Raw genomic sequence first — 26,660 nt, 5'->3', positions numbered from 1 at the left:
TAAATCAAAGGTCTCTCTTGCTGGCAGGTCAACAGGAAGCAACTCATGCACATGGGTAGTTTTGAATGGATAGCAAAGAAGGATGTTTCATAGGATTTTACGGACCGTGCTCAAGGGTATATCCAGTGTTTGGGCAATTCTCCTAGCCCTACACATTTGCACACCACCACTCGTCTCCTCCTGCATTGCTGTAACCACTGCTTCCACTGATGTCGAATAAATTTGTTTCCTCCCTCTACCAGATTGCACACCAAAAGAACCTGTCTCTTCGAATTTCCAAATCACTTTCTCCAGACCCATGGCAGTCATGGGACCAACACCTTTTTTCAAACACTTCAGTGTCTGGAACTTCTGCATAGCAAAATGTGCACAGTCATCAGTCTTGTAATACAGCTTTATAAGCAGAGCGCGATCCTGCATTGAGACAGTCATGGCAAACGTCGCAAACGCAAAAGGAGGAAAAGCCGTTTACAAACTTCAGTGGGTCGTGCGCATGACAGTTATTTTCATTTATATATTCTGACACGTACAGCGTCATCTATTGATCAATTTTCACACTGTATTTTTCTTTTTTCTTCTGCCATACATTTTCCCCCTTTTTCGATAATATTCCATTGCAATTTGACGTCATTCTGACCAGTGGTGTTACTTCTATAGCGTTTTGAAAGTTTAACTGTAATTATAATCACCCAGTATTTTAGATATTCACCCACCTTCAGATAGCTTAATGCAATTGCGTACTCACCATTCATTTGACGATGGCATATTGAATATTGCAGCTGTCCTTTGTTTTTTCAGCATACATAATGTGAATGAAGGCGAATACCATACCATAAGGGCATACACCACACACAATAAAAATTGTCATGTAGAGATACTATACCTATAGTTGTCATTTTATTTGGCCAGCATGTAAATTGCTGTAATTTGAGCAATTTTGATGTTAATTGATTTCTGTTGCAATTTGTTGTACTTTCCTGTCATGTATCTACTAGTATAGGAGCTACTTTTATATTGTGATGTATTTTGTCATCTGTATTTATTGTAATTTTGGTTAAAGGAAAGTGATCGCTTGAGGGATGAAGACCTGTACAAGTTTCTTCAAGATTTGAAACGACCATGTTCTGTTATTAAAAAGTTAAAATCAATACCTGGGACATTGAAACTTGATATTTCGCCATGCCCAGAAGAATTAAAAAACTGTCTGACTCCAGAATTAGCAAAACTTAAACCATTTCCAGGTATTTTTTACTGCAGTTCTTCTTTTTGTATTAAGTTCACTGTAGAAAAATACTTATTTTGTTTCCTGTATAATCACTTTAGTTCTGATGGTGTATGGAGAAAAGTTATCTGTAGTATTTATTGAGAATCATTACATTCCATTGTATGAGACCGAAACATCCCTGTTGATTTATGTGACCATAACCCAATGGTTTAAGCTGATTAGTATGGGTACAGGGAATACTGCAACAGGTTCCGGGCTGCTATTATACTCGTGGAATATAGGTTTTTTGCAATAATTAAGGTCACTGTGAGTGTGCACTTGAAATCTGATGTATTCTCATTAAACACAATGGGAGACAGTCATTACCTCTATCTTGTGGGCCTACCCACATCTAATCTCAACACGGGTCCCATACATCAAAATACCATCACACAGTATCATTGTAATGTGCACATGTGCTCCTCGCTGCAGTCCATTGGTCGGCATGGTAGATGCGAACTCACGTTATCAGCACTTCATATTTTTGTATCCAGTTTTTGGTTAGAAGAAAGACTGCTTGTCACTAGTAGGTATAATTTAACGATTTACTGGGGATGAGTCAGTGCTGATGGGAGGGTGACACTGAACCGATACAGTACTTGTAATCCACATTCTGCTACACCATCACAACTACTGATCATGTGCAACATGATTACTTGCAGTTAAAACTTACTACACAACAGGTCTCATAGAGTCATGTACACTAAGGAGTTAAGTGTGTGTGTGTGTGTGTGTGTGTGTGTGTGTGTGTGTGTGTGTGTGTAATGACACACATATGCAGGAATTGGGTAGAAATTTAAACTGTTTCCAGCTCATTAATCCATCAGTTACAGTGTTGTTCAGCTGATGTTTCTGAACATCAGTTTTTTAGAAAATTTCAATATGTTATTTTGTTGTATCAAATTCAATTATTGCTGTTCTCAAATTTACCCACAAAATAGTTTTCAGTACTCATGATTTAGATTTTGCAGTTGTACAATAAGGAGAATAAGAACAAAAATGTGTTTCAAACCTGAGTATTCAGTTCAAAACAGTTTGAAGAGACCAACAATGAACAAAAAGTATCAACTGAAATTTGGTCAACAGAGGCTTTTCTCTGTAGAATACGGGAATGTTAATGAAAGTAAGATAGTAACATTAAGTGAATTTTCAGTTGGTGCCTTGCAGAACGTGATAAAAATATTAAATAAGAATCATTTCCTAATGTTCTGCAAAATTAAATTTATTAGCTCAAAGACCAGCTTTAGGCTTCTTTGGTCATTGTCAGGTAACAACTGAATGTCATGAATGCAGGTAAAATGATGTGTGAGTTACTAGGACATTATTTATTCAGAAGATACAAAAATGGCGAAATGTAGAGTGTGTACATTAACATTATCACTGTCAAAGCATTTAGTCATACCAAAAGAAATTTCACAAACATATGAAAATTGTGAATATAATAATAAAGGTCGTGGAAAGTTCTTGTCGAATGTAAATACCTTAGGATTAAAGAAGACCACTCACCAAAAAGCAGAAGCATTGAGTTGTCAATAAGCACATTCAAAAGAAAATAAACTTACTAACTTTTGGATTTATCCCTTGATGAGATTGTGTAAAACACACACATGCACGCTCTCAGACACATAAGCATGTGCATACACATGACTGGGCCCCTGCATGGTGCCAGCTTTTGTGTGTCCCTATTGACAACTCAACACTTCTGCTTTTCAGTGAGTTGTCTTCTTCAATCCTTGATGGATATAAGAATAACATACATTTAACAGCAAATCGGTGGTCTCAGAGCTCACTACAATGTACAATCAGTTGACAGTGAATTATAACACAGTCACTTTACCGTATATGGTACAAGCTCATACTGTGTGAAAACTTTGCCACATAATTATTATAACAAATAGAGTTTTTAGCAATACTTTTCACCACTTTATATAGTTTACCAATTGCTTGGTTCCTTACGTTATCTCATTACTTCCACCAATGTCTGCTTCACAAAACTAGAATTTTCTATTTCTCATTGAGTCTATCATTGTGATCTACAAGACACATTCTTACTCAGAAATCAGTTGTAGTTTGAGGAATTGATAAAATAATCTGATACTTGAATATATGTAACCATTTTAGGATGTTGGAAGCTGTGGATGAGATAAAGAACACACTGTTTGAGCAGAAGTCTCTGGAACATGCAAATACACAATCCTCAAAAATGCCTTAAGTATTACTTTGACATAGAGAGATCAGTTGGCCCCAAACTGAACCATCTACATTTGTATCTACATCTACAGCCACATCCGCATAAATTCTTTGCAAGCTACCAAATGGTGCATGGTGGAGGGTACCATGTACCACTATTAGACATTCTCTTTCCTGTTTGACTCTCAGGTGGAGAATGGGAAAAATGACTATCTGTATGCATCAGTATGATTGCTAATGTCTCTTATTTTGTCTTTGAAGCCCTTAAATGAAATGTATGTTAGCTACAGGAGAATCTTTCTACAGTCAGCTGCAAATTCTGGTTCTCTAAATTTTCTCTATAGTGTTTCATGAAAAGAATGTTGTCTTCCCTCCAGAGATTCTCATTTTGATTCATGAAGCTTCTCTGTAATTCTTGCATGTTGATCGAACCTATCACTAAGGAATCTAGCAGTGTGTTTCTGAATTGCTTCAACACTTTCCTTTAATTCAACCTGGTAAGGATCCCGAACATATGAGCGGCACTTGAGTGGGTTGCCCTAGTGTTCTTTATGTGGTCTCCTTTACAGATGAATTACATTTTGCTAGAATTCTCTCAATAAACTGAAGTCAACCAGTCACCTTTCCTACTACTGACCGTACCTGCTCATTCCATCTCACATTGCTTTGCAATGTTATGCCTAAATATCTGAATGATGTTACTGTTTCAAACGGCATGCCACTAATACTGTATTTGAACATTATGGGTTTATTTTACCTACTCATCTGCATGTACTTACATTTTTCTACATTTAGAGCAAACTGCCATTCATCACACCAGAACTGTGCTGTTGATAGAAGACTCACCATTATCCTCTCTTAGACCTTTATATTAATTCCCCTCCCGCAACCTCGAAAACACACCAACATCTGCAAATATTCTCTATTACATAGTGGTGTCAAGAACACATGTAAACTGGCATTACATTGTGATCATTGATGAGTCCTGTCCCTGTAAAAGCACAAATGTCCAGCAAAATTTGTGCGGAGGTACCTTGTCTGATACCTTGCTCAGTCTTGCACAGCTGTCATGTGAAACTGTTGGCAGGCCATGAATACCATTCAGTGCTCTGCAGCATCAACTAATCTCTACCCAACAGAAAATGTGTGAGGAATCTGAATGTGCTGTACAAGAAGGCATCTCTATGATGCAATATTCAGTAGTAGTTCCAGGGGTACTAGTTTTCTGAGCTGAATCATCATATGAAGTCATAAACACCGTACGCCATTGGACCTGTTGAGCCATTTGTGAAAGATGATGTAACATAGACTACTAAGAACAGTTAGGTGTTGATGCAGAGTGTTATAAATATTATAGCCGATTGTGGTGGCCGAGTGGGTTCTAGGTGCTGCAGTCTGGAGCCGCACGACCGCTACAGTCGCGGGTTCGAATCCTGCCTCGGGCATGGATGTGTGTGATGTCCTTAGGTTAGTTAGGTTTAAGTAGTTCTTTAGTTCTAGGGGACTGATGACCTTAGAAGTTAAGTCCCATAGTGCTCAGAGCCATTTGAACCAATTTAAATATTGTAGTCTGTTTACTGAAAAGTAATTGTTAAATATGAAAAGTTTCTTGTCCCTCCACTCCAAATTCCACACCACAGTTTGATACAATTATTGTTTTCTCGTAGTGTGTACTTGTAATTGTAGTTTCATTGTTATAGTTTGCATCACTTAAGTGTGTTGTTCATTTTCTGTATTTAGTAACTTCTGTTTTCTGTGCTGTTTCAGATGAAATGAGTCGGCCAACAAAAGAAATATTGGAATTTCCTACTAGAGAAGTATTTGTTCCTCATTATACATACAGAAATCTTCTGTATGTATATCCTAAAGACTTGAATTTTGCAAGCAGAGCAGGTAAGATTATTGTTTAAATAACTGTGCTGAATAATATCAGTAAGAAAAATATTTCAAAGTCATCATTATTATTATTATTATTATTGTTATTATATCTATACTATCTTGGTCTGTGGGCATATTCCATCTTGAGGGGAAATTTTCCTCCTATCTGATGAGGTGACTTCTATACATTAAGTTGTCCTATTGGCTTTTGCTGCAGCAAAAGATTTTTGAATCTTTGTTTCTGTATTCACCACACATTTTTGGCAGCATTGCACTTTTCAAGCATGTGGCACTTTAGTTACATTCATGTGCTGGGAAAATCTCAGCTTTAAATTGGTTTCCAATGTAAATTTGGTCCAGGTGGTACACAAACTAAGTGCCATTTGAAGTTCACCAGTATGTACAAAACAGTCTATTTTGATGTGAATAAATCAAGAATATTGTGATCTATATAGATTGGTATGGTAGCAGTTACAGATTGTCAAACACAAAATGAGAAAGCAAGCAGTAGGAGTGGACATAACTGAAATCTGTTTCTATAAACTTGAGTCCTGCAATACTTTGATACTGAGATAAATGTGTTGCATGAAGTATTGTAACATGTAGCCCTACTGAAATGTACTGTGGTGATGCATTTGTTTTTGGAAAGACAGCTGTACCACCCAACATAGAGTACAAAACTAATACATCTTGGTACACAATATATAAGTGGCACCTGTAGCCATTAACATTAATGACATGCAGTACACAGAAGGTATGATCCAGTAATGTGTGCGGATAATGTTATCTGGCAAGAGATGTCCAGAGTGCTGAAGAAAGCAAGTCTAAAATGCAAAGACATGGAGGTGATACTAGGCTTCTATAAGAAAGAATGGCCATGATTAGAAATTTTCAACATGAAGCAAAAATTAGGAAAGGTATGAGATATGGATGTGTTCTCTTTCCTTTTATATTCAGCACTAACCTCCATGTGCCTTTTGACCAAGTTTGTGAAACTACTGAGGTGGGAATCAAAATTGACATGCAGAATATAGACATGCTGTGTTACAGCAACGGTATGCTGTGTTCCTGGAGGCACAAGATGATCTGGAGAAGGTCATCATCACAGTGGAAAGGATTTTCTGTAATCAGTACGGTATGAGAATGAATGAGCGAAAGAGTAAAGTGATGGTATGCAGTACTGAAGAAGAGTATCAGCTTTCATGAATAAAATTTGGAAGAGAGGTTCTAAAAGTAATAGAAGAATTTATGTATTTGGGAAGTAGGATCATGAAGGATGGTAGAAGACAGAAAGAAATTGTGAGGAGATACAACAGGCCAAAATTCACTTAATTTGAGAAAGAACTTACTCATCAGCAAGAACATCAGTCTGGAAGTAGGGTAACGGATCATGAAAGCATCTTTTTGACTTGCTTAATGCCTAGGCATGTATTTGACCAGATTCAGGTTTCATCCAGTGGCTTTGCCATACATGCACTGCTGTTCATGCTCAGCACTTAGAGCATCTTCTGGGATGTGGCCTCTGCATGTGCATGACCTGTGACACTGTTGTATTTAACTCTGTAACAACTCTCTCTCTCTCTCTCTCTCTCTCTCTCTCTCTCTCTCTCTCTCTCTGTGTGTGTGTGTGTGTGTGTGTGTGTGTGTGTGTGTGTGTGTGTGTGTGTCACATATTCATAGGAACATTTTGTGTTGTTCTGATTCTAGGAAACACCCTACGACATGTTACAGATTTCTGGAGACCCCTGTATTTTATTGTCTGCAAATATTCAGAATTTTTTTCTTCTCTACTGTGTACTCATAAATACTTAATACGCATAATAACTGAAGGATTTATGAAACACAGAGCTGCTATTACCAGAGGAATCACATTTTAATATGAAAAAGAACAGGATAAGAAGCATAAATCAGAGGCATCTAAGGACTTTATAGTAGGAGGAATTTGTGGAGGGTCTGTTAACCTATAATTTTGTAGTTGTGTAATCTAATGTGTGCTCTGTTTTTGATAGGATCAGCAAGAAATATTGCTGTCAAAGTTCAGTTAATGTGTGGAGAGGAAGAACGACATGCATTACCTGTAATATTTGGTAAATCATCATGCCCTGAATTCATGTCAGCTGCATATACGGTCGTCAGTTATCATAACAAGTATGTTGGAGCTTTTGGGAATTATCTCTTATATTTTCTCATTTCATCAATATGCCATTGTCTAGCCACCCTGTAATGAGTAAATGTATAATGTGTTGTTTGAATTTCTCAGGTGTCCTGACTTTTATGATGAAATAAAAATGAAACTTCCAGCCAATCTTGGATCACAGCATCATTTACTTTTTACATTTTACCATATCAGCTGTCAACGAAAAATTGAACAACCGGTTGTTGAAACTCCCATAGGCTACACAGTAAGTTTATTTTTTTTTATGAAATTTGTGTAATTTATTAGACATAAAAGCTGCAGTCAGCAAGATTGTAGTGTGTGTTGCGAATTAATTTTGAAAAAATACAGTTTTTTTAGTCACACCTAAAGCAATCTGTGTAACTTATGCACATTCAGTAACTGTTAAGTTACTGATTGTAACTAAGGAAGAATCAAGATTACAGTGCCTTTTAAAATCTTACATATGAATTTGTCTGTAAAAGCCTGCTGGGGTGGCCGAGTGGTTCTAGGCGCTACAGTCTGGAACCGCGCGACCGCCACGGTTGCAGGTTCGAATCCTGCCTCGGGCATGGATGTGTGTGATGTCCGTAGGTTTGTTAGGTTTAAGTAGTTCTAAGTTCTAGGGGACCGATGACCTCAGAAGTTAAAAACACACGCACACACACACACACAGACACACACACACACACACACACACACACTCTTAATTAGTTAGTGTATAAGCCTCCAAGACCTGTTGTATTGTAAGTTTGAACTGCAAATAATCATGTTGTACATGATTATTTATTTAAACATTTATTTGTTTGTTTATTTTTTGCAAACTGTGTTGTTCTATTTTATGTTTTCAAGAGCGATCTCATAGTCAGGTATCAAATATCGTGTTGTTCCTAGTATCCTTATACATTTGTTAAATGCATTACCTAACATCACTTGATGTTGGAATCAGAAAAAAGTTAAACTTTCAGTTCATAATTGAGTTGTTAAGTAGTTGTCAGCCACAGGAATGGCTAACAACCAACTGTCAATCCAAATGAATTGCCACCACCGAACTGTGGCCAGGAGCGCAGTTGATCACCTAGTGACAGAACATGCTGCTGAGCACAACATGTGGGACTTCAATGACTGTGACTGCTTCATAACTCATGGATCTAGACACTTCCCCCTCTCCCTCCCCCCTCCCCGACCCCTCCCCTTTCCCCAATATCAGTTTCTCTGAACTACATAGATGAATGTGATTCTTGAAACTCACCTTTCCATTATGCAGCCCTCATGGCTTTAATCTCTGCTGGCTTCCATCCCACATCCACCTCTATCCCTGTCCTTGAGTGGCCCATTTCACTCTATTAATTTACATTCACACTTTTATCTCCACAGTCTCCTTCTCCCTCTGATCTATCCCCCACCACTTCAGTGTGTGACACATGAAATTTCCTGGGCCTGAGCCAGGACAGGTTCACCGGTTGCACACTCCTAGCCTGTTCCCTTACTGCATCCCCATTTAAGCCATCAGCCTCCCTTTCCTCTGCCCCATTTTCCTCGTGCCTCCCTTCTCCTCTCATCCACCCCACCCAATCAACCTCCTTGTCCTAGTTGGGCTAAGCTCTGAAGGAAGACAGTGTCAGAAAGCTCAGCAACATTTTCAATCTTGTTTATGTGCCTGTCATCTGCTCATCACCTGACCTATACAGAGATATTACATTTACTCCTTCCATTAATTGCATTCCACCTGGGGCTTCCCTGTGTCATACTAATATTTAAGGGGTAAAGGTGACAAATTTCACAAAAGTTTAGTTTCTGAGTCACCAATAGGCACATAAAGTAGGCTGAGAAATCACTAGCGTCTTGGTGAATCCATCTGCAGTGCAAATACACACACATATGCGCCTTTAAGACTACATTGTCCAGGATGACTACATTGTATCAGCATTGTGACTTGACTGGGGTCAGGGGGTTGTGTTGATGAATGGAGGAAGGTGGAGGACAGTGGGAAGGTGATTTGAGAAAGGATGGTTGATGGCTGTTGGCAGAGACAGCATGCACACAGGATGGAAGGTTATGTTGGACTTCTGGGATGAGATCACTGTCACATTGCAAAAGTCCATTGTAACCTTCAACCTATTCTCACATCATTAGTCCCATCCCAGAATCTCTCCACAGAATTAACCTCCCTCCTCACACCATCTATCCCCCCCCCCCCCCACACACACACCCCTTCTACATGCTTACCAAAACCCATGAACCAAACAATCCTGGATGCCACATTGAAGCTGTTTACTGTGTTCCCATGGAAAGAATCTAGGCTCTTTTTGAGCAGCACCTCCAACCAGTGGCCTGCAGACTACCTTCTCATCTCAAAGACATGACTCACTTCCTTCAGTGGTTCTCAGCCATCCACACCCCTTACTTATTGCTGTTGATACCACCTGCCTTTATACCAGCCACACCCATGCCCATGACCTCATTGCTATTGAGCACTCTCTCTCCCTATATACATTAGATTAGATTCAGTTTTCGTTCCATATACCCAAAAATGAGATGATTCTCATGGGTGTGGAGCAGGTCAGAAAGTATAACAAAAAAACATAAACCATCTGAATACGATACTAACCTGATCATTTGTCGGGAGACTGTCAAAATAGGTGAATACATTGCAGTAAACTGGAACTGCTAATATTCACAGAATTAATACTCTGTCAAAACGAAAAATAATTATGCAGTTTTAATAAATTCATCACACACAAAATACCTAATCTTGTCTGTTGTGACCAAGTGCTGTCACAACTGAAATCTAACAGACATTTTTACAGAAGCTGGTCTAATGTTCCCTGTTAAGATATTCAGCTATAGAGTAGGAGGAGTTGCCTATCAAAAAGTCTTTCAAACCTTGATTAAACTGTACTTTATCTGAAACCAAGTTTTTTTTTATGGTTTCTGGCAGTTTATTGAAAATGTGTGTTCCCAGACCAAGCTAAGTGATTTTAGGTCTTTATGTAGATTGCTCTTATTCCTGGTATTGATACTATGTATTGAGCTATTGCTTGGAAATAGAGATATATCACTTATAACAAATTTCATTAATGTATAAATATGCTGAGAAGCAGTGGTTAGAATACAAAGTTCCTTGAACAGGTTTCGACTTGATGTTCTTGAATTTACAACACAAATGAAACTTATTACACACTTTAACAAGCTCTGTGGTATGCCCTTCCCAATTGAATTTAGTATCAAGTTGTAATGCCAGAAATTTAACCTGTCAACCATTTTCATCTTCATGTCTTCATATGTTATACACATTCTGAAGGAAACCTCTTAGGTTCTGAGCTGCATACACTGGGTCTTTTCAAAGTTTAATGACAGTGAATTAGCATTAAACTATTTATTAGTGTCAGTGAAAATTTGATTAGCAGCCATTTCTAAATCTGTACTTGACTTGCTACTTATTGCGATGTTTGTATAATCTGCAAACAAAACAAACTTAGCATCTGGCAATGTAACAGACAAGAGGTCATTAATGCACACAAGAAAAAGCAACAGACCCAAGATGGAACCATGAGGAGCACCACATGTAATTAATTCCCAATCAAATGAAGACTGACTGCTTACTGCACAGGTATTTCGCAATGACACCCTTTGTTTCCTGTTAGTTAGATAAGACTCAAACCATTTTGTAGCACTGCAGGTGACATCATAATATTCTAATTTACTTAAGAGAATGCTGTGATTCACACAGTCAAAGGCTTTTTACATGTTGCAGAAAATGTCAGTAGCCTCTAATTTGTTATCTAATGAATTAAGTACATTTTCACTGTATATGTGAATAGCTTTCTCCGTATCAGAACCCTTAAGAAACCCAAACTGTGACTTGGACGATATATTATATGCAGTCAGATGCTTAGGGAGAGGCTTGAACACAACCTTTTCAAATATTTGTGAAAAAGCCAGCGAAAGTGAAACTGGTTGATAGTTTGGTGGTATCTCTTTATCCCCCTCCTTCTAAAGAGGCTTAACTTCAGCCTATTGTAGCCAGTCTGAAAGTGTTCTGCTGATAAGAGATTGATTACACAAATAACTTAAGATGGAACTCAACTCGTATGAGCACTCTTTGATTAACTTAGTTGATATATTATCATAACCACTAGAATACTTAGATTTTAAGGATTTTAAGATGGATGCTACTTCTTTGGGAGACGTCAGTGTCATTTACATTTTACTGAAGTTATTTGTGAAAACAAGTCTCAGCTACACCATTGCAATGTTTACTCATAACCCCAAGCTGTCACTAACAGAAATGAAGTACTTGTTTAAGAGGTTTGCAACACTACATGCACTTGTTAGCAATGTCTCATTTATTTTTAGAGCTATCTGTCCCTCTTCCTTTTTGGCCCCGCCTGTATCTGTCTTCACTATATCTCATATAGTTCTGTTTTGTTGATAGGGTCAGTAGGAACCACAGCGATATGAGACCCCATGATCCAAGAAGCCATTCCACCTCTAAATTAATTTTCCTAACAGAAGAGTTTAAATGAGGCTGGTCATGGCACCTCAGAACTGATACAAGCCAACACCAGTATGTCTCATTGCTGAAACGATCTTTACCAGTTCACTTGCAATTGAATAATTAGGATCCAAGTCTGTGCTGTTGCCCACCCCAACCACTATTACCACAGTGTCTTCCTTTGTAAAGTCTTTGCAAAGTGAGCCAACATCCTCTACCACATTGCCCAGACTTGCACTAGGTTTAACAAAACTTGTAACCAGCACCTCCAGCCAATTGCCTGCAGACTGTCTTCCCTTATCAAAAACGTGAACCACTTCCTTCATCAATTATCAACCATCCACACCCCTTACCCCTTACTCATCGCTACTGATGCCACCTGTGTTCACACCAACCACCCCCATGCCTGTGGTCTTGCCACTATTGAGCATTATCTCTCCCAATGTCATCCCAACTTCAGTTCCAGCACCTCATTCCTTATACCTGTAATCACATCCATACACACAATTCTTCCTATTTCAGTGGAAGAAAGACAAACAAATCCACATGGGAACCTGTATGGCACCCTTCTATGCCCACCTGTTTGTCAGCCATTAGGGAACCCCTCCTCCTTCCAGCCACCCAAAATCCCAAAGCCCATATCTGGTTCAGATTTATTGATGATATCTTTATGATCTGGACCTCATTTCTCCACAGCCTCAATATGTTCTCACCCATCCATCTCAGCTGGTCATCCTCAGTCCAGTGTGCCACCTTCATGGATATTGATCTCCATCTCTCAGGTGCATTCATCCATACCTATGTCCATCAACAGTATCTGCATTTTGATAGCTGCCATCCCTCTCACACTAAAAAGTTTCTTCTGTATAGACTGGCTTCTTATTGATGGCAAATCTGCAGTGACAAACACCACCTTGCCCAGTACTCAGAAGGTTGCACTAAGCCCTTCACAGACAAGCATTACTCCCAAACTCGGGTAGTAAATAGATTTCCTGTGCCAGATCCACATGTGCCCCCTAATCCTCTGACCATCCCCAGGAATCAGTTACAAAGAGTGTTCTGCCCCCCCTCCTCCACCCCCATCCCCCTGTTCCTCATCATCCATTATCATCTCAAACTGGACCAAGTTAATAATATGCTTGACCAGGGATTCCACTACTTATTGTTGTGCCTGGAAATGAAGGACATTCTACCAATAATCATGCCCATTCCTCCCAAAGTGGTATTCCACTGCCTAGCCAGTCTACACCTTATGCCACAATGGTCATATCCCTACGGAAGACCCAGGTGCAAGACTTGTCCAGTGTATCCTACTCCATTCCTGTCACAGGCATATCATATCAGAGGGAGAACCACCTATGAAACCATCATATTTTATACCAGTTCCACTGTAATTTCTGCACAGTGTTCTACATGGGCGTAATCACCAACCATCTGTCCACCCAAATGAATGGCCACTGACAAACTGTGGTCAAGAGCAGAGTTGAGCATACAGTGGCAGGCTGAGCGCAACATGCTCAACTTTGATGGATGCTCCACAGCCCATGCCACTAGATCCTTCACTCAGCACCAGCTTGTGTAGGTTACATAGACGAGAGTTGTCCTTGCATAACATCCTTCAAACCTGTAATCTTCCTGGCCTTTATCTCGGCTAGCCTGTGCCTGACATCCACCTTCATCCTTGCCACATGATTGTAACTTCACTCATCCTTCACTCACACCCTCGTCTCCACAGTCTCTCTCTCTCTCTCTCTCTCTCTCTCTCTCTCTCTCTCTCTCTCTCTCTCTGCCCAATCTCTCCCTCCTAATCCTCTCCCTTCCACAGTGTGCTGTTCACAACTCTCATGCCAGTGACCAGAAAAAGCTTATTAGTGCCACATTCCTATCCACTGCACTTGCTGCCTCTTCTTCTCAGTCATCAGCCACCCTTACTCAGCCCTCCCATCCACTGCCCTTCATTTTTTCTCCCCTCGTCCACTCCACTCAACAAAAGCACTGACACCAGTTGGACTGCAGTCTGGCACAGGCGTATTTAGTATTACCATATCAGCATCATACTAATGTCTCATAACTTTCATTTATGCCATTTATATCAGTCCATCCCATTGTAGGAGATGCAAACTAAACAACTCTTGTTAACAATGGAATGGTTAAAGATGAACATTCATTTTATAGTGGCAGCGTTGAATTGGTGGATACCCGTTTCCTTGGTAGTAGTTTCACTAGTAGTAGATGTGGACAGCAGGAATTTCTTTAATCCATTTATGCATGTTATATACTGCTCAGTGTGTGAACTCTATGGTCAGTGAGTATATTTATTCATCTCAGTTTATATTTGAGCCAAAATACATCAGTAGCTAATCTATGTAGATGCGACATTAAATATTTTAAATGCCATGTGATTTTCTTTTAGGTGTGGTGTTTGGAGAACACTAATTATTTTGCTGTTTTGTTCCCTTCTAGTGGCTTCCATTGTCCCCAGATGGCCGGCTCCAAGTTGGGGATTTTTGTCTTCCAGTAATGGTGGAACATCCACCACCTAGATATTCCTACATTCCACCTGACGTGCTTCTACCTGGTACTAAATGGGTTGATAACCATAAGGGCATCTTTAGTGTTGTTTTAGAAGCTGTTTCTTCGGTTCATACTCAGGTAACACACAGTTATACTGCATTTGATATTAATGATAGATTTCATTATCTTTGATGTGAATTTTCATTACAAACAAATTAATTAACTTTTAGGTAGCTACATATTAAGTAAATGAGTACATCCAAAGCTATACTTCATAGTATTTGTCTGATAGTTAAGAGATCATGGAGTTTGTTGTACATGTAAGCAAATAATGCGATGAACATGAGATACATAATGAGCAAATAATCATGTGGCAATGAATGTTTGAGAGCATTTGTTCCCTTGCATGCATATTTCTCATTGTAGTTTGGTCTAGTAATTTATTTAGTGAGTAAATATCACAGAATTTATTTCGTTGCTTTCCACACCAATGGTAGTGCACACAGCCTAACATACTTACATAATTCAGCAATTTTTTTTTTCCTTCATTCGCTGGTCGTATTGATCTATATGTACTGTGTTCAAGCGGAATGACTGACCTGGCAGAGAGGGCTCTTCACATATTTATTTATGGTGGAAGTGAGGCAGAGATAATTTTGTAATCTTCACTGATGTAAATTTCTGTTGGCATTTTGATCTTACTACAAAACTATTACAAGATTTATTTTGCTTATACTTCACTAACTTTGGGTTGTGTCCTGTTCATATACGCAAATGGTTCCCAATAATTTCCTAAACCTACGAAACTGTAATATTCAGATCAGTTTTTTGGTATATGTTATAGATTATTGAGCAAATTTTTGAAAGATTGTGTAAATAATGTTCTTAGTCGTGATGATTCATGTAAGAAAAGCGAAGAATGACCAAGTTAAATGTTTACGAAAGATAATGTTAAATATATTAGTTAGGTGGTGTTGTGTACATCACTTGTGTTTTGTAGAAAAATGCAGTGGAATGATTCTACTGCAGTAGTGTGGTAGTGTGTGTGTGTGTGTGTGTGTGTGTGTGTGTGTGTGTGTGTGTGTGTAATTTTCTGTCTGTCAAAAAAAAAGTGAATCACCCAGAGGTGGAGGAGGAAATGGAAGGAAACCTCACGGGTTGAGAGGGTACGTGATGCTATTTCAGTGATAACAAACTTGAGTCAAATTTACAAAGAACTTGGCAGTATGAGCCCACTTATGATGTTGCACGCCCTAGGCCTCGATGAATGCACCAGCTGTGGAGAATGTCACACAGACATTGTATCCTCTTCTGGCCCTCATCTTCTGTAACTGAACTGGTCCTTGATATCCTGGATACAGGAACTGAGATGGAGTTGACGTTTGAGCTGGTTCCTCACACATTTTGGGGACAGATCTGAGACTCTTGCTGGTCATGGGAGTACCTCAACATCCCACTGACAATTCTTAGACACACTTGCCGTGTGTGGACGATCATTGTCCTGTTGAAAAATGGCACCATGGCAGTGTCACGTGAGAGGTAACACATGAGGACACAGGATCTCCATGACATACCATTGTGCCATCTGAGTTCACCCAGTCACTATCATCTTTGACCTAGTCATAACCAGTGCCTTCCCACACACTAATGCCAGGAATAACACTGCTGTGCTTCTACGAAACATTAACTCATTCCAAGTTAACAGCATCCTGCATATGGAACTAATTCAATAGTCTAGCTGCTGCTAGTCTCTGACTGATGTTGCAGGATGATGCGGGGCGCTGCATGGAGCCCATTACTTTTTTTCAGATGGCGATCCTCCGCTGTAGTGCTCAGACACTGTCAGCTGGAACCTTGGTGACAAATGTCTGTCTCCACATTGCCATACAGTCCAACACGGGACGCTTTTACATCTGAATGTCCCACAACTCTGTATATTGCACAGTTTGACCAGCTGGTCAAATGGAGACCCACAATGAGTTTCCTGTGAAACTATGTCGGGTTCTGATAACACTGTCTCACATGTATGACATTGTTCACGCAACTTGACTGCTAATAACACTAAACATAAACATCACAAATGCACTCTGATGGATATTTTACATGTCACACAGAATTGCAGTGCTTAATCATTTACATACCCTTCAATGATGTTAACATGTACATAGACATCTGACCATTCCTTTTGAGTGCTTCACTTTTTTTTGTCAGGCAGTGCATATATAATCTAAAAATTTAATCAGTATTCTGTGGAGGGTGGGTAACTGTCAAGAAGAAACATTTTCATTTTGTGTTTGAAGTTATTTTGTTTGTCAGACATTTTACACCATTATGCAGTAAATTCAAAAACTTTGACTTATCAAAGTAAACTATTGGGAAGAGTAATGAAGGTCATTTTCCATCCGTTATTGTATAGTAAGTATTATTATTGCTTTTGGATAGTGGCAAATCATTTATAACAAAATTTTATATCAGATAAGATGTATTGTGAAGCTGCATTAAAAAACTGGCCTCTTTAAACATACATTTAAAAAATGATGATAAATGAGTGTGTCATTATTAATATTGTTCAGTTTACTAAACTGAAGATTTTTATTTCTGAATGTTGGGTTGTGCCTGGATCTTATAGCATAAGACATTGTTCACCTCCAAGACTTACTGCAGAATGAAGTGCTAAAGTTATTGAACCTTGTTCAAAAATCTCTGTACTGTGCTTATCCTACTTTAAATTTTCTCCTATATATGCACTCAAACACTTAGGCAATTGAGCCTTACATATCCACTCATAACTGTGGTGTCACAGCCAGACACCACACTTGCTAGGTGGTAGCCTTTAAATCGGCCGCGGTCCATTAGTATACGCCGGACCCGCGTGTCGCCATTGTCAGTTATTGCAGACCGAGCGCCGCCACACGGCAGGTCTAGAGAGACTTACTAGCACTCGCCCCAGTTGTACAGCCGACGTTCATAGCAATAGTTCACTGACAATTACGCTCTCATTTGCCGAGACGATAGTTAGCATAGCCTACAGCTACGTCATTTGCTACGACCTAGCAAGGCGCCATAGCATTTGATATTATTTTATATTGTGGTTATAACATGTACCGTCAAGAGAGATGTTCTACAATTGTGGATTAAAGTTAAGTATTACATCAACTACGTACTTTATTTGTTACTATTAATTCCTTTAACTGTTCCAGACCTCACGCCAATCTGCGTGAGCTTAACGCATGCCTTTCGGCTTCCTCTCATTGTGACTTGGCTGTCTTACCAAGTCACAACAATAACCATATACCTCACTTTCTTTTAACTCAACTTTGTGCATTTTATTGGTTAAATATGATTCCATCAATTGCTTGCCACACTTTGAAGTCCGTAAAATTACTCTGCATTATGGATATTTTAAATATTTAGTATAAGACCTGACTTATTATTTGAGGGAATCTCATGAGTATTAAATTAAATAATATCATCTACATCAAATGAGATCCCCCAAGCTGGGACACAGCTGAAGAACTGAACCGGTGCTTCACATTACCTATAACCACATCTGAACCGCAAATGAAATAGAGACTCTTTGATTACTACATGGGAGTAAATGACTGTAGCCATGAAAATTTCTATCTAAAGTGTGTTACTTGCAATAGTGATTTTGCATATACCTCACATCTCATCAGCAATGCGTTATATCTGACACCAAGAAGTAACAATGGTGGCATGTAGTGTCAGGTGTCCCCTAGGGTTTGGTATTGGTTCCTATCCTCTTTTCATTATATGTCAGTGATGTGTCATCAGTTTCGTCCTACTGCAAATACCATATGTATGCTATGACCTGCAGTTTTATCCAAGTGCAACACCAATAAATCTGAAGATAGCCATCAAAAATCTCAGTACTGGCCTGTGTGCGCTATCAAAATGGGTACAGAACATAAGGTTAAAGCTCAACCATCCAAAACCAAATCAAGACCGGCTGGTAATTCTAAGTCCATTAGCTTGAAAATCAGGTATCCCAATTATCTTTAACTCTAAATGGGACATATATTAGGTTCTCTCCCTCAGCAAAGAGTCCAAGAGTAATAATAGATTAATATCTAAATTGGACTGAGTACGTAACTGCAGGTTGCAAGAAGACTTCAGCATCATTCCATGCCCTACAAAAATATAAGAAGCTCTGCACTCTTGATCTGAATAAGAAACTTGTATAAACACTTATACTTCCAATCATTGATTACAACAATGTTATCCTGCAGGGTCTTTCTCAGGAAAGCTTATGGTGCCTGGCACTGCTTATGAATGCCTGTATTCAATATATCTGTGACGTATGACTCTTTGATCATATTTCACCATCATATGCACAGCTATCCTGGCTGTGTGTAGACAGGTGCAGAGATTTCCATAGCCTGTGTCTTCTCCTATGTCTTGTCCGTATACACTGTCCCTCATATTTCTGCTCAACCTTAGCGCTCTTGTCTGCACAACATGGCAGAAACACCCATTCCTGTCAGAGCAAAATCCTTTCTGTCCCACTCAATTGTGCAGCCACTTTCTCGAGGCCCTTTTAAGTGGCAGGAACCCAATTCTTATATTGAAGAACTGAATAACATATCTAGCTTCAGAAGACTGGTGACTACCATTGTCCCTGTATGCACTCATTACCCATGTACATCCTCATTTCCAGCCAGATCTTCTTCGTTTCCCAGTATTCTTAGCTGGTGCATTCTCCATAAAATCTTTTCCCCACAACTCGCTATATCAGAAAACATATGTTCTGAACACTTATTATTATTATTATTACCACCACCACCACCACCACCACCACCACCACCACCACCACCATCATAGTCATCATCATCATCATCATCATCATCATGATCATCATCAACATGTGCAGCTATATTTCCCACCCCTGATAGGGTGCTTGAAATGCCAATGCTTTGGACACATCTTCCTGTTTTATGAACAACCTAGTCTGTATAGACTGTGGTAGGCTGCTTCATGAAAACCCTCCATGTGAGCAACCACCATTCTGTATCAGTTGCAGAGATGAACACCTCACCATTCTCCAAAGTGTTCTACTTTAGTTGAGGAATGTAACATCCAGGAACTTTTAAGCTCTGATCATCTCTCATAGAATGAAGCCAGGAAAAAGTGCAATTGTTTATATCCGGTGCCAATGGTATTTGAATTTTGTCACTACTATGGCCAGATCATTTGCAGTACCTAGATTAATTACTCCCTCCATTTCCTCAGTGTCGATCACTGGTAGTCACTCAAGTAAATTAATCCTTATGGGAGATAGGCCTTGCTGTGTTGTGGTTCCTGCAGCACCCTCTTCGGGGACTTCAATTCCCTACACCTGTCCAGAGCAGCAGTATCCTCCTCTGGCATCTATATGTGACAGTGCTCCTTTTAGGAAACCCTCTGCCTGGAAATCTACAGACCACCTACCCATCACCAGTCAGTGACTGAAGGTGCCATTCTCTGCGAGTCCAAGGACTACCCACTCCTCTTCAGTTCCAACCACACAACAGATAACCTGATCCTCTAAATTAGTTGGATAGAAAAGGATATCCATAACGTGATTCTTGATAATTCAGTGCGACTGCATTGGGTATCCTGTCATATGCCAGAAATGCAACAACTAATGTCTTATTCTGTGATCTGTGTGGCTCTCTAAGAAATGCATTACACTGATGACCATTCTCCAACTCTTTGAGGTTTCTATGTCTGTTAGAAGAGTACCAGCCCCGAGAGAGCATCTGGAGGGCTCTGTACGTAGGTTCAGACGGATGTCAGTAATCTATTCCGAGGACCTAAAGTTAGTCATCACCATGACCTTTTGGCATCTCTTCCTTTCAGCTTTCAGTTGTTCATGAGTATCAGTGGTCTACCATCATTTACTCTGACGGCTCTAAAACCAAGGATAGAACGGTATGTACTTTTACAGTCCATGCCAGTCATGACCAACATTAGTTGCTGGGAGCATGAAGTGTTTTTTTCGCCGAGTTTATTTTATTTGTAGCAGTTTTCATAATTGGCAAATAAGATCAGGTCTGTAGTGCAGTGAGCATACATTTTGTTTGAACATACATTAACCCCCCCCCCCCAAGATTATCACATCAAGGACTAAGATTATGTAAGCCTTCAGTCAGTGCTTAGTAAATAATTGTTGCATTTAATTTGCAACAGTTGTTGCAGTAGAGAAATTCTGTACATACAATCCTGGAAATTGAAATAAGAACACCGTGAATTCATTGTCCCAGGAAGGGGAAACTTTATTGACACATTCCTGGCGTCAGATACATCACATGATCACACTGACAGAACCACAGGCACATAGACACAGGCAACAGAGCATGCACAATGTCGGCACTAGTACAGTGTATATCCACCTTTCGCAGCAATGCAGGCTGCTATTCTCCCATGGAGACGATCGTAGAGATGCTGGATGTAGTCCTGTGGAACGGCTTGCCATGCCATTTCCACCTGGCGCCTCAGTTGGACCAGCGTTCGTGCTGGACATGCAGACCGCGTGAGACGACGCTTCATCCAGTCCCAAACATGCTCAGTGGGGGACAGATCCGGAGATCTTGCTGGCCAGGGTAGTTGACTTACACCTTCTAGAGCACGTTGGGTGGCACGGGATACATGCGGACGTGCATTGTCCTGTTGGAACAGCAAGTTCCCTTGCCGGTCTAGGAATGGTAGAACGATGGGTTCGATGACGGTTTGGATGTACCGTGCACTATTCAGTGTCCCCTCGACGATCACCAGTGGTGTACGGCCAGTGTAGGAGATCGCTCCCCACACCATGATGCCGGGTGTTGGCCCTGTGTGCCTCGGTCGTATGCAGTCCTGATTGTGGCGCTCACCTGCACGGTGCCAAACACGCATACGATCATCATTGGCACCGAGGCAGAAGCGACTCTCATCGCTGAAGACGACACGTCTGCATTCGTCCCTCCATTCACGCCTGTCGCGACACCACTGGAGGCAGGCTGCACGATGTTGGGGCGTGAGCGGAAGACAGCCTAACGGTGTGCGGGACCGTAGCCCAGCTTCATGGAGACGGTTGCGAATGGTCCTCGCCGATACCCCAGGAGCAACAGTGTCCCTAATTTGCTGGGAAGTGGCGGTGCGGTCCCTACGGCACTGCGTAGGATCCTACGGTCTTGGCATGCATCCGTGCGTCGCTGCGGTCCGGTCCCAGGTCGACGGGCACGTGCACCTTCCGCCGACCACTGGCGACAACATCGATGTACTGTGGAGACCTCACGCCCACATGTTGAGCAATTCGGCGGTACGTCCACCCGGCCTCCCGCATGCCCACTATACGCCCTCGCTCAAAGTCCGTCAACTGCACATACGGTTCACGTCCACGCTGTCGCGGCATGCTACCAGTTTTAAAGACTGCGATGGAGCTCCGTATGCCATGGCAAACTGGCTGACACTGATGGCGGCGGTGCACAAATGCTGCGCAGCTAGCGCCATTCGACGGCCAACATCGCGGTTCCTGGTGTGTCCGCTGTGCCGTGCATGTGATCATTGCTTGTACAGCCCTCTCGCAGTGTCCGGAGCAAGTATGGTGGGTCTGACACACCGGTGTCAATGTGTTCTTTTTTGCATTTCCAGGAGTGTAGAAAACAGCACATATACACAATAAATTATGCATTTCATTTGTTTAATCTGTAGTTAGTTGTTGTAGTTTACGAATCTGTGCTGCAGTGAGTGATACCCCAGTCTATTGAAATGTTTACTGGAAGCTTTTCTGACTTATTCCGTCCATTCTACATAATTTCTGCATTCGTTTTCAAAGCAAGCAATTAAATCGCAATACCTAAGAGTTCCCCGTCTTCAAGTGCCAATGTATTCCCTATGAAGACAGTTCTAACTGACATGTCTCGGACATAAATACTGGGCAGTAATATTGTGCCATTCTTGGCCTTGCACTTTTGTACAGTATATTGACACAGTATTATTGCACAATAAATGTTGCGTGTAGAGGGCCTTTAACAGGCAGTCTCTCTCATCCTGGGGGAATGCGCACTCCTCCTGACACTCCACGCCAAGCATAGTACTCCTGATTTTTGCCTGTAATGTTGGTGGATGACATTTGGGCAGTTAGACTGGTTTTTTGTGTCCTCCAAGGAAGTGATATTATTCTCAGCTCTGATGTTTTAAACAGCATTCAAGGCTGGGCCGACATGGTTGGGATGCCTCACATTGCACATTAGGTCTGGGTTGCCCTCAACCATGCCTCCTTTGTCAGTTGCCCTGGTCATACTTCTTTTTACTGTGCTTTTAATTGCTCGTAAATGTGGTTGCTTTTAATTGCTCGTAAATGTGGTAAGCCCCTTTTTTTCTACTGCACTCTCTTTCAATTTTTTTAGGACTGCCCCACATATAACATTTCAGTGAAGGCAAGACCTTAATGTTTTGTTATCTGTGATACTAGTCAGTGTTGAAAGAACAGTTAAACAAGTCCTTGCGCTTTCTCAGAGAGAGAAGATTCTATTCCCATTGATGACTGTATTGGACTGATGGTGGAACAGTTATGGGAGAGACACCTCCCACAGCATGCTAAGCCCTGGGGAACATTAGGTTGCATCTACCCACTTAATGACTTGATTTCTTCCCTCACCCTATTTTACTGTTGTTGGCACTACTGGTGTTTGTTATGTATTTAGCCCTTTCACTTTTACAATCATGGGTCTCCTCTCCACCCAGGTAGAAGGAATTACTTATTCTGTTACTCTCTAACTGCAACATCGGCTTGCAGAAGGGATCGGGCATGGAGTAGGTGCCTCTAGCCACATTTGAGTCCTAGGGAACGCTTGTCTGCTTTCTGGTCTGCAGATCAACCCAACCCACATTTATCTTTCCTGCAATTGTTTCATATTTCTGGCATGAATATTGCTTTTAGTTTCTTGATTTTATCAGTCTTACATACTATCACAATTCGATCACATTTCTAGCTGATAATTCCAGATGGGCTACCTGTGAACAAGAGATTGGCGACTTCGCCGCTTAGTCCCTTAGCCCCACCAACTAACCAACCAAGAACCAAGTGAGCTTTTATTTTGTAGTTCATTCATAATTTCTTCAATTTCAAAAGTATTAATCACTGAAGTATTGAAAATTTGTTTCTTTAATATACTATCGTGCTTTTTGTTCAACTACCTACATTATTTTCCCAACAAAACATAAGAAATTATTTATTAATGAACTGCAGCTAGTCAATTTTCATTTATGTAACAAAGTTACCTGTATTTTATGAAAATAAACGATAATCACTCTTCATTAAGCTATTACATTGCATTATACAAATTCATCACCTAAATCATTGATGGTTTTTTTCCACTGTGTAATTATTTGTTCAAAAATATGTAACTATATGTCAGAAACCTGCACTAAGTATTTGGCATGTGAATAGCTCTGTTTTTGAAAGAAGTAGAAATTATTTCTCTGTGGTGGAAGAAATGCATACCTGTGCAACGAGCGGTTATAACAATTTCCTTGAGTTACTGCAACATTTTAAGTACATTATCAGTATGTTTATTTCTGAATGTAGTGCAGAACTCGTTAGAAGAAAGTGTATAAGAACTAAAATGTTTCTTTTGTATAATATAGAATAATAATACACACAGAGAATGTTTTAGTGAAAACACCGAAATGATATTAGTACTATTTTAGGAGGATAATGCCTGACATTCTACTGTTAGTGACTACATTACTGATTATGTATATCTGAATATTGCCTTCTTTAAAAAGTAAGATGACAATGAATTTCATGAAGTTAACAGTTTTTATTTAAGGAGTGTATTGGTTTTGTTACAGGATAAATACCTAGACAGGTTCTTGAATCTGTGTAGTGCTATAGAAGAAAGAAATATTCCTGTGCGATATGGTGAAAATTTAGAGAGTGAACTAAAATCAAGGTAATTGCTAGAAGGGAGAGTTATTTAATTGTTTGTCTTAATCTGTTTTGTTTGTATTCAGTAACTATACTTCAAAATGCAAATATTTGTTGAAAGAGTGACTGTGTGGTGGAAACACATCACTTCTGCAGCCGTGTACACACTGAACTTGAAAGATGTTTTCAAAACATGTTTACAGCTACTGTTTGAAAACATGTTTCAAAATACGGGAACAGTTATCCATAGCAGTGGCAGTACAGATCAAAAGAAACAATGTTTCAAGCCAGCAGCTACCACATGTCACCGCTGCACGGCAGTAGTATACATTTATGTACTGTGTTGTGCCATCTGCTGTGTAGAGCTGTTAGGTGTTATGTTTTCACTTGCTTTATTAAGTTTTTCCAGAAAGAAGGAGATAGGAGTTATGGAGTGGACAAGGCAGCAGACTGTCAAATTGTTATCGTTATACCAGACTGAAGACTGTTTGTGGAATATATGAAGCAAATAGTACAAGAATAAGAATAAAAACCAAGATACTGTGCAGAGAGTTGATGCTACATATTGACATAGACTGTGTGGAAAAGAAAGTAAGATCACTTGTCATAACTTGCGGGGAAACTTCAAAGATTAGTTAGATGTGCCAAGAGATTTTGGAATTGGAGCCAGACGATATTGACGTTTTACCTCAGTGGAGTGGCTGACAACCAAGCAGCCATCTTCAAGTGACATTTACAGCTGAAGATTGCTAATTCAGTTCACTGTGTTTATACCAAGATTGGTATGTGCATAGCTCTTGATTGCACGATCAACCTTTGTCGAATTAAGCACCCTCTGTCAAATCTTGCTGTGTATGAGGTGTGCTGGCATCTACATACATCTACATCTATATCTATATCTATACTCTGCAAACCACCGTGAGGTGCATGGCAGAGGGTGTATCACATTGTACCAGTTATTAGGGTTTCTTCCTGTTCCATTCATATCACATATATGTACTAATTAAAAAAAGGTATATGGCTTGTGAAACAATTGATTTGCACTTATTGCTCTATTATTATTATTATTAAACTAGCTTAGTGTCTGCTGATTCACTTGTATAGGCTGTATGGCCTGCAGAATTTTTTTTGTTTTTATTTAATCGAATTTTTATGTTGTTCACAAATTGCAACAACTTCTAAGCTTTTCACATTAATTAAGGCCATATAAACATAGTCTTTTCCAAATTTACTTCTGACCAAACAGTGATTGTGGTAGCTGGACACCATAGTATTGGTTAATCATTCTTTTTGTGTTCTTGTGGAGATATTTCCATAGCAACTTTCATCCCCTAAAAAATATTTCTTTATATTGAACCAGGAAGTGAAATACCAATTTTCATAAATTTAGCTTTAAAACATTTTTAATATAACAAAAATTTGCTTAAAAATTTTCATTTCCTGTTGCACTCCCTTAGGGCTTCAGTTTCCAGAAACACTGAAACGTAATTATTTTTTGTTTCTAACCGAGAAGCCAAATTCTACTTGTCATAGGTGTAGCCTTAAAAATACTTTAGTAGATCTTTAGTAATTATTTAGTAATTATTTATTTTCAAACAACTTTCGTCTGCTATTTTACCCCCTTAGTGGTTGAGTTTCCGAAAATACTGAAACATGTATTTCTTTATTTCTGACCGAGAAACCAAATACCAATTTTTGTAGGTCTAGCTTCAAAATTGCCTTAATAGTGATATTTTTTCCCCTGGAATATATAATGGAAGCTTCTGACGTATTTATATTCTTTATAACCCCACTTTTACATTCCTGGAATTAATGTTTTTCCACCATTTACGACATTTTTTTTATCATTTGCATCAAATTTCCTATGTCCACAATGTTAAATTGCATCTGATTTTGCATCAACATATTTATAATTTTCCCATGATTTACACATTATGAAAAAATGTATGTGGAGAAAAAAATGACCCTGGCCATCCAGTAGTGTTTACAAATATTATGTGGTTAAGTTTCTTGACACCATGGCACTCTACTCAGTGGATTTGAACCAGTAAATGTGTAAAAGTTGGAACAATTCATGCTGTATCTCCTGCCATTGCCAATCTATATTTGGCAGAGTGGCTGATAAAGAATAACTAGGTTTGTTCGAACAAAGATATCATGACCACTCACAACCATTTTCAAACTGTCTGTACAGTGCAAATGCAGTTTCATGATTGTTGTGATCATCGTGAAACCTTTGTCAAACCAT

The 26,660-nt window shown here is 39.7% G+C and overlaps 1 protein-coding gene across 1 annotated transcript in view; it reads left to right on the top strand.

Annotated features, from left to right (window-relative positions):
• Positions 1-26,660, top strand: part of LOC126470323 (dedicator of cytokinesis protein 7) — a 283,560-nt gene that overhangs the window by 89,598 nt on the left and 167,302 nt on the right. The window contains exons 10-15 of the mRNA XM_050098105.1: positions 1,061-1,241; positions 5,222-5,347; positions 7,342-7,480; positions 7,593-7,734; positions 14,449-14,637; positions 24,337-24,437. Coding sequence (XP_049954062.1) covers positions 1,061-1,241; positions 5,222-5,347; positions 7,342-7,480; positions 7,593-7,734; positions 14,449-14,637; positions 24,337-24,437 — 878 coding nt within the window. The remainder of the gene's footprint in view (positions 1-1,060; positions 1,242-5,221; positions 5,348-7,341; positions 7,481-7,592; positions 7,735-14,448; positions 14,638-24,336; positions 24,438-26,660) is intronic.

The sequence above is a fragment of the Schistocerca serialis genome, chromosome 3 (genome assembly GCF_023864345.2).
Source record: "Schistocerca serialis cubense isolate TAMUIC-IGC-003099 chromosome 3, iqSchSeri2.2, whole genome shotgun sequence".
Taxonomy (NCBI): domain Eukaryota; kingdom Metazoa; phylum Arthropoda; class Insecta; order Orthoptera; family Acrididae; genus Schistocerca; species Schistocerca serialis.
This window is presented reverse-complemented; position numbering and strand designations above follow the sequence as displayed.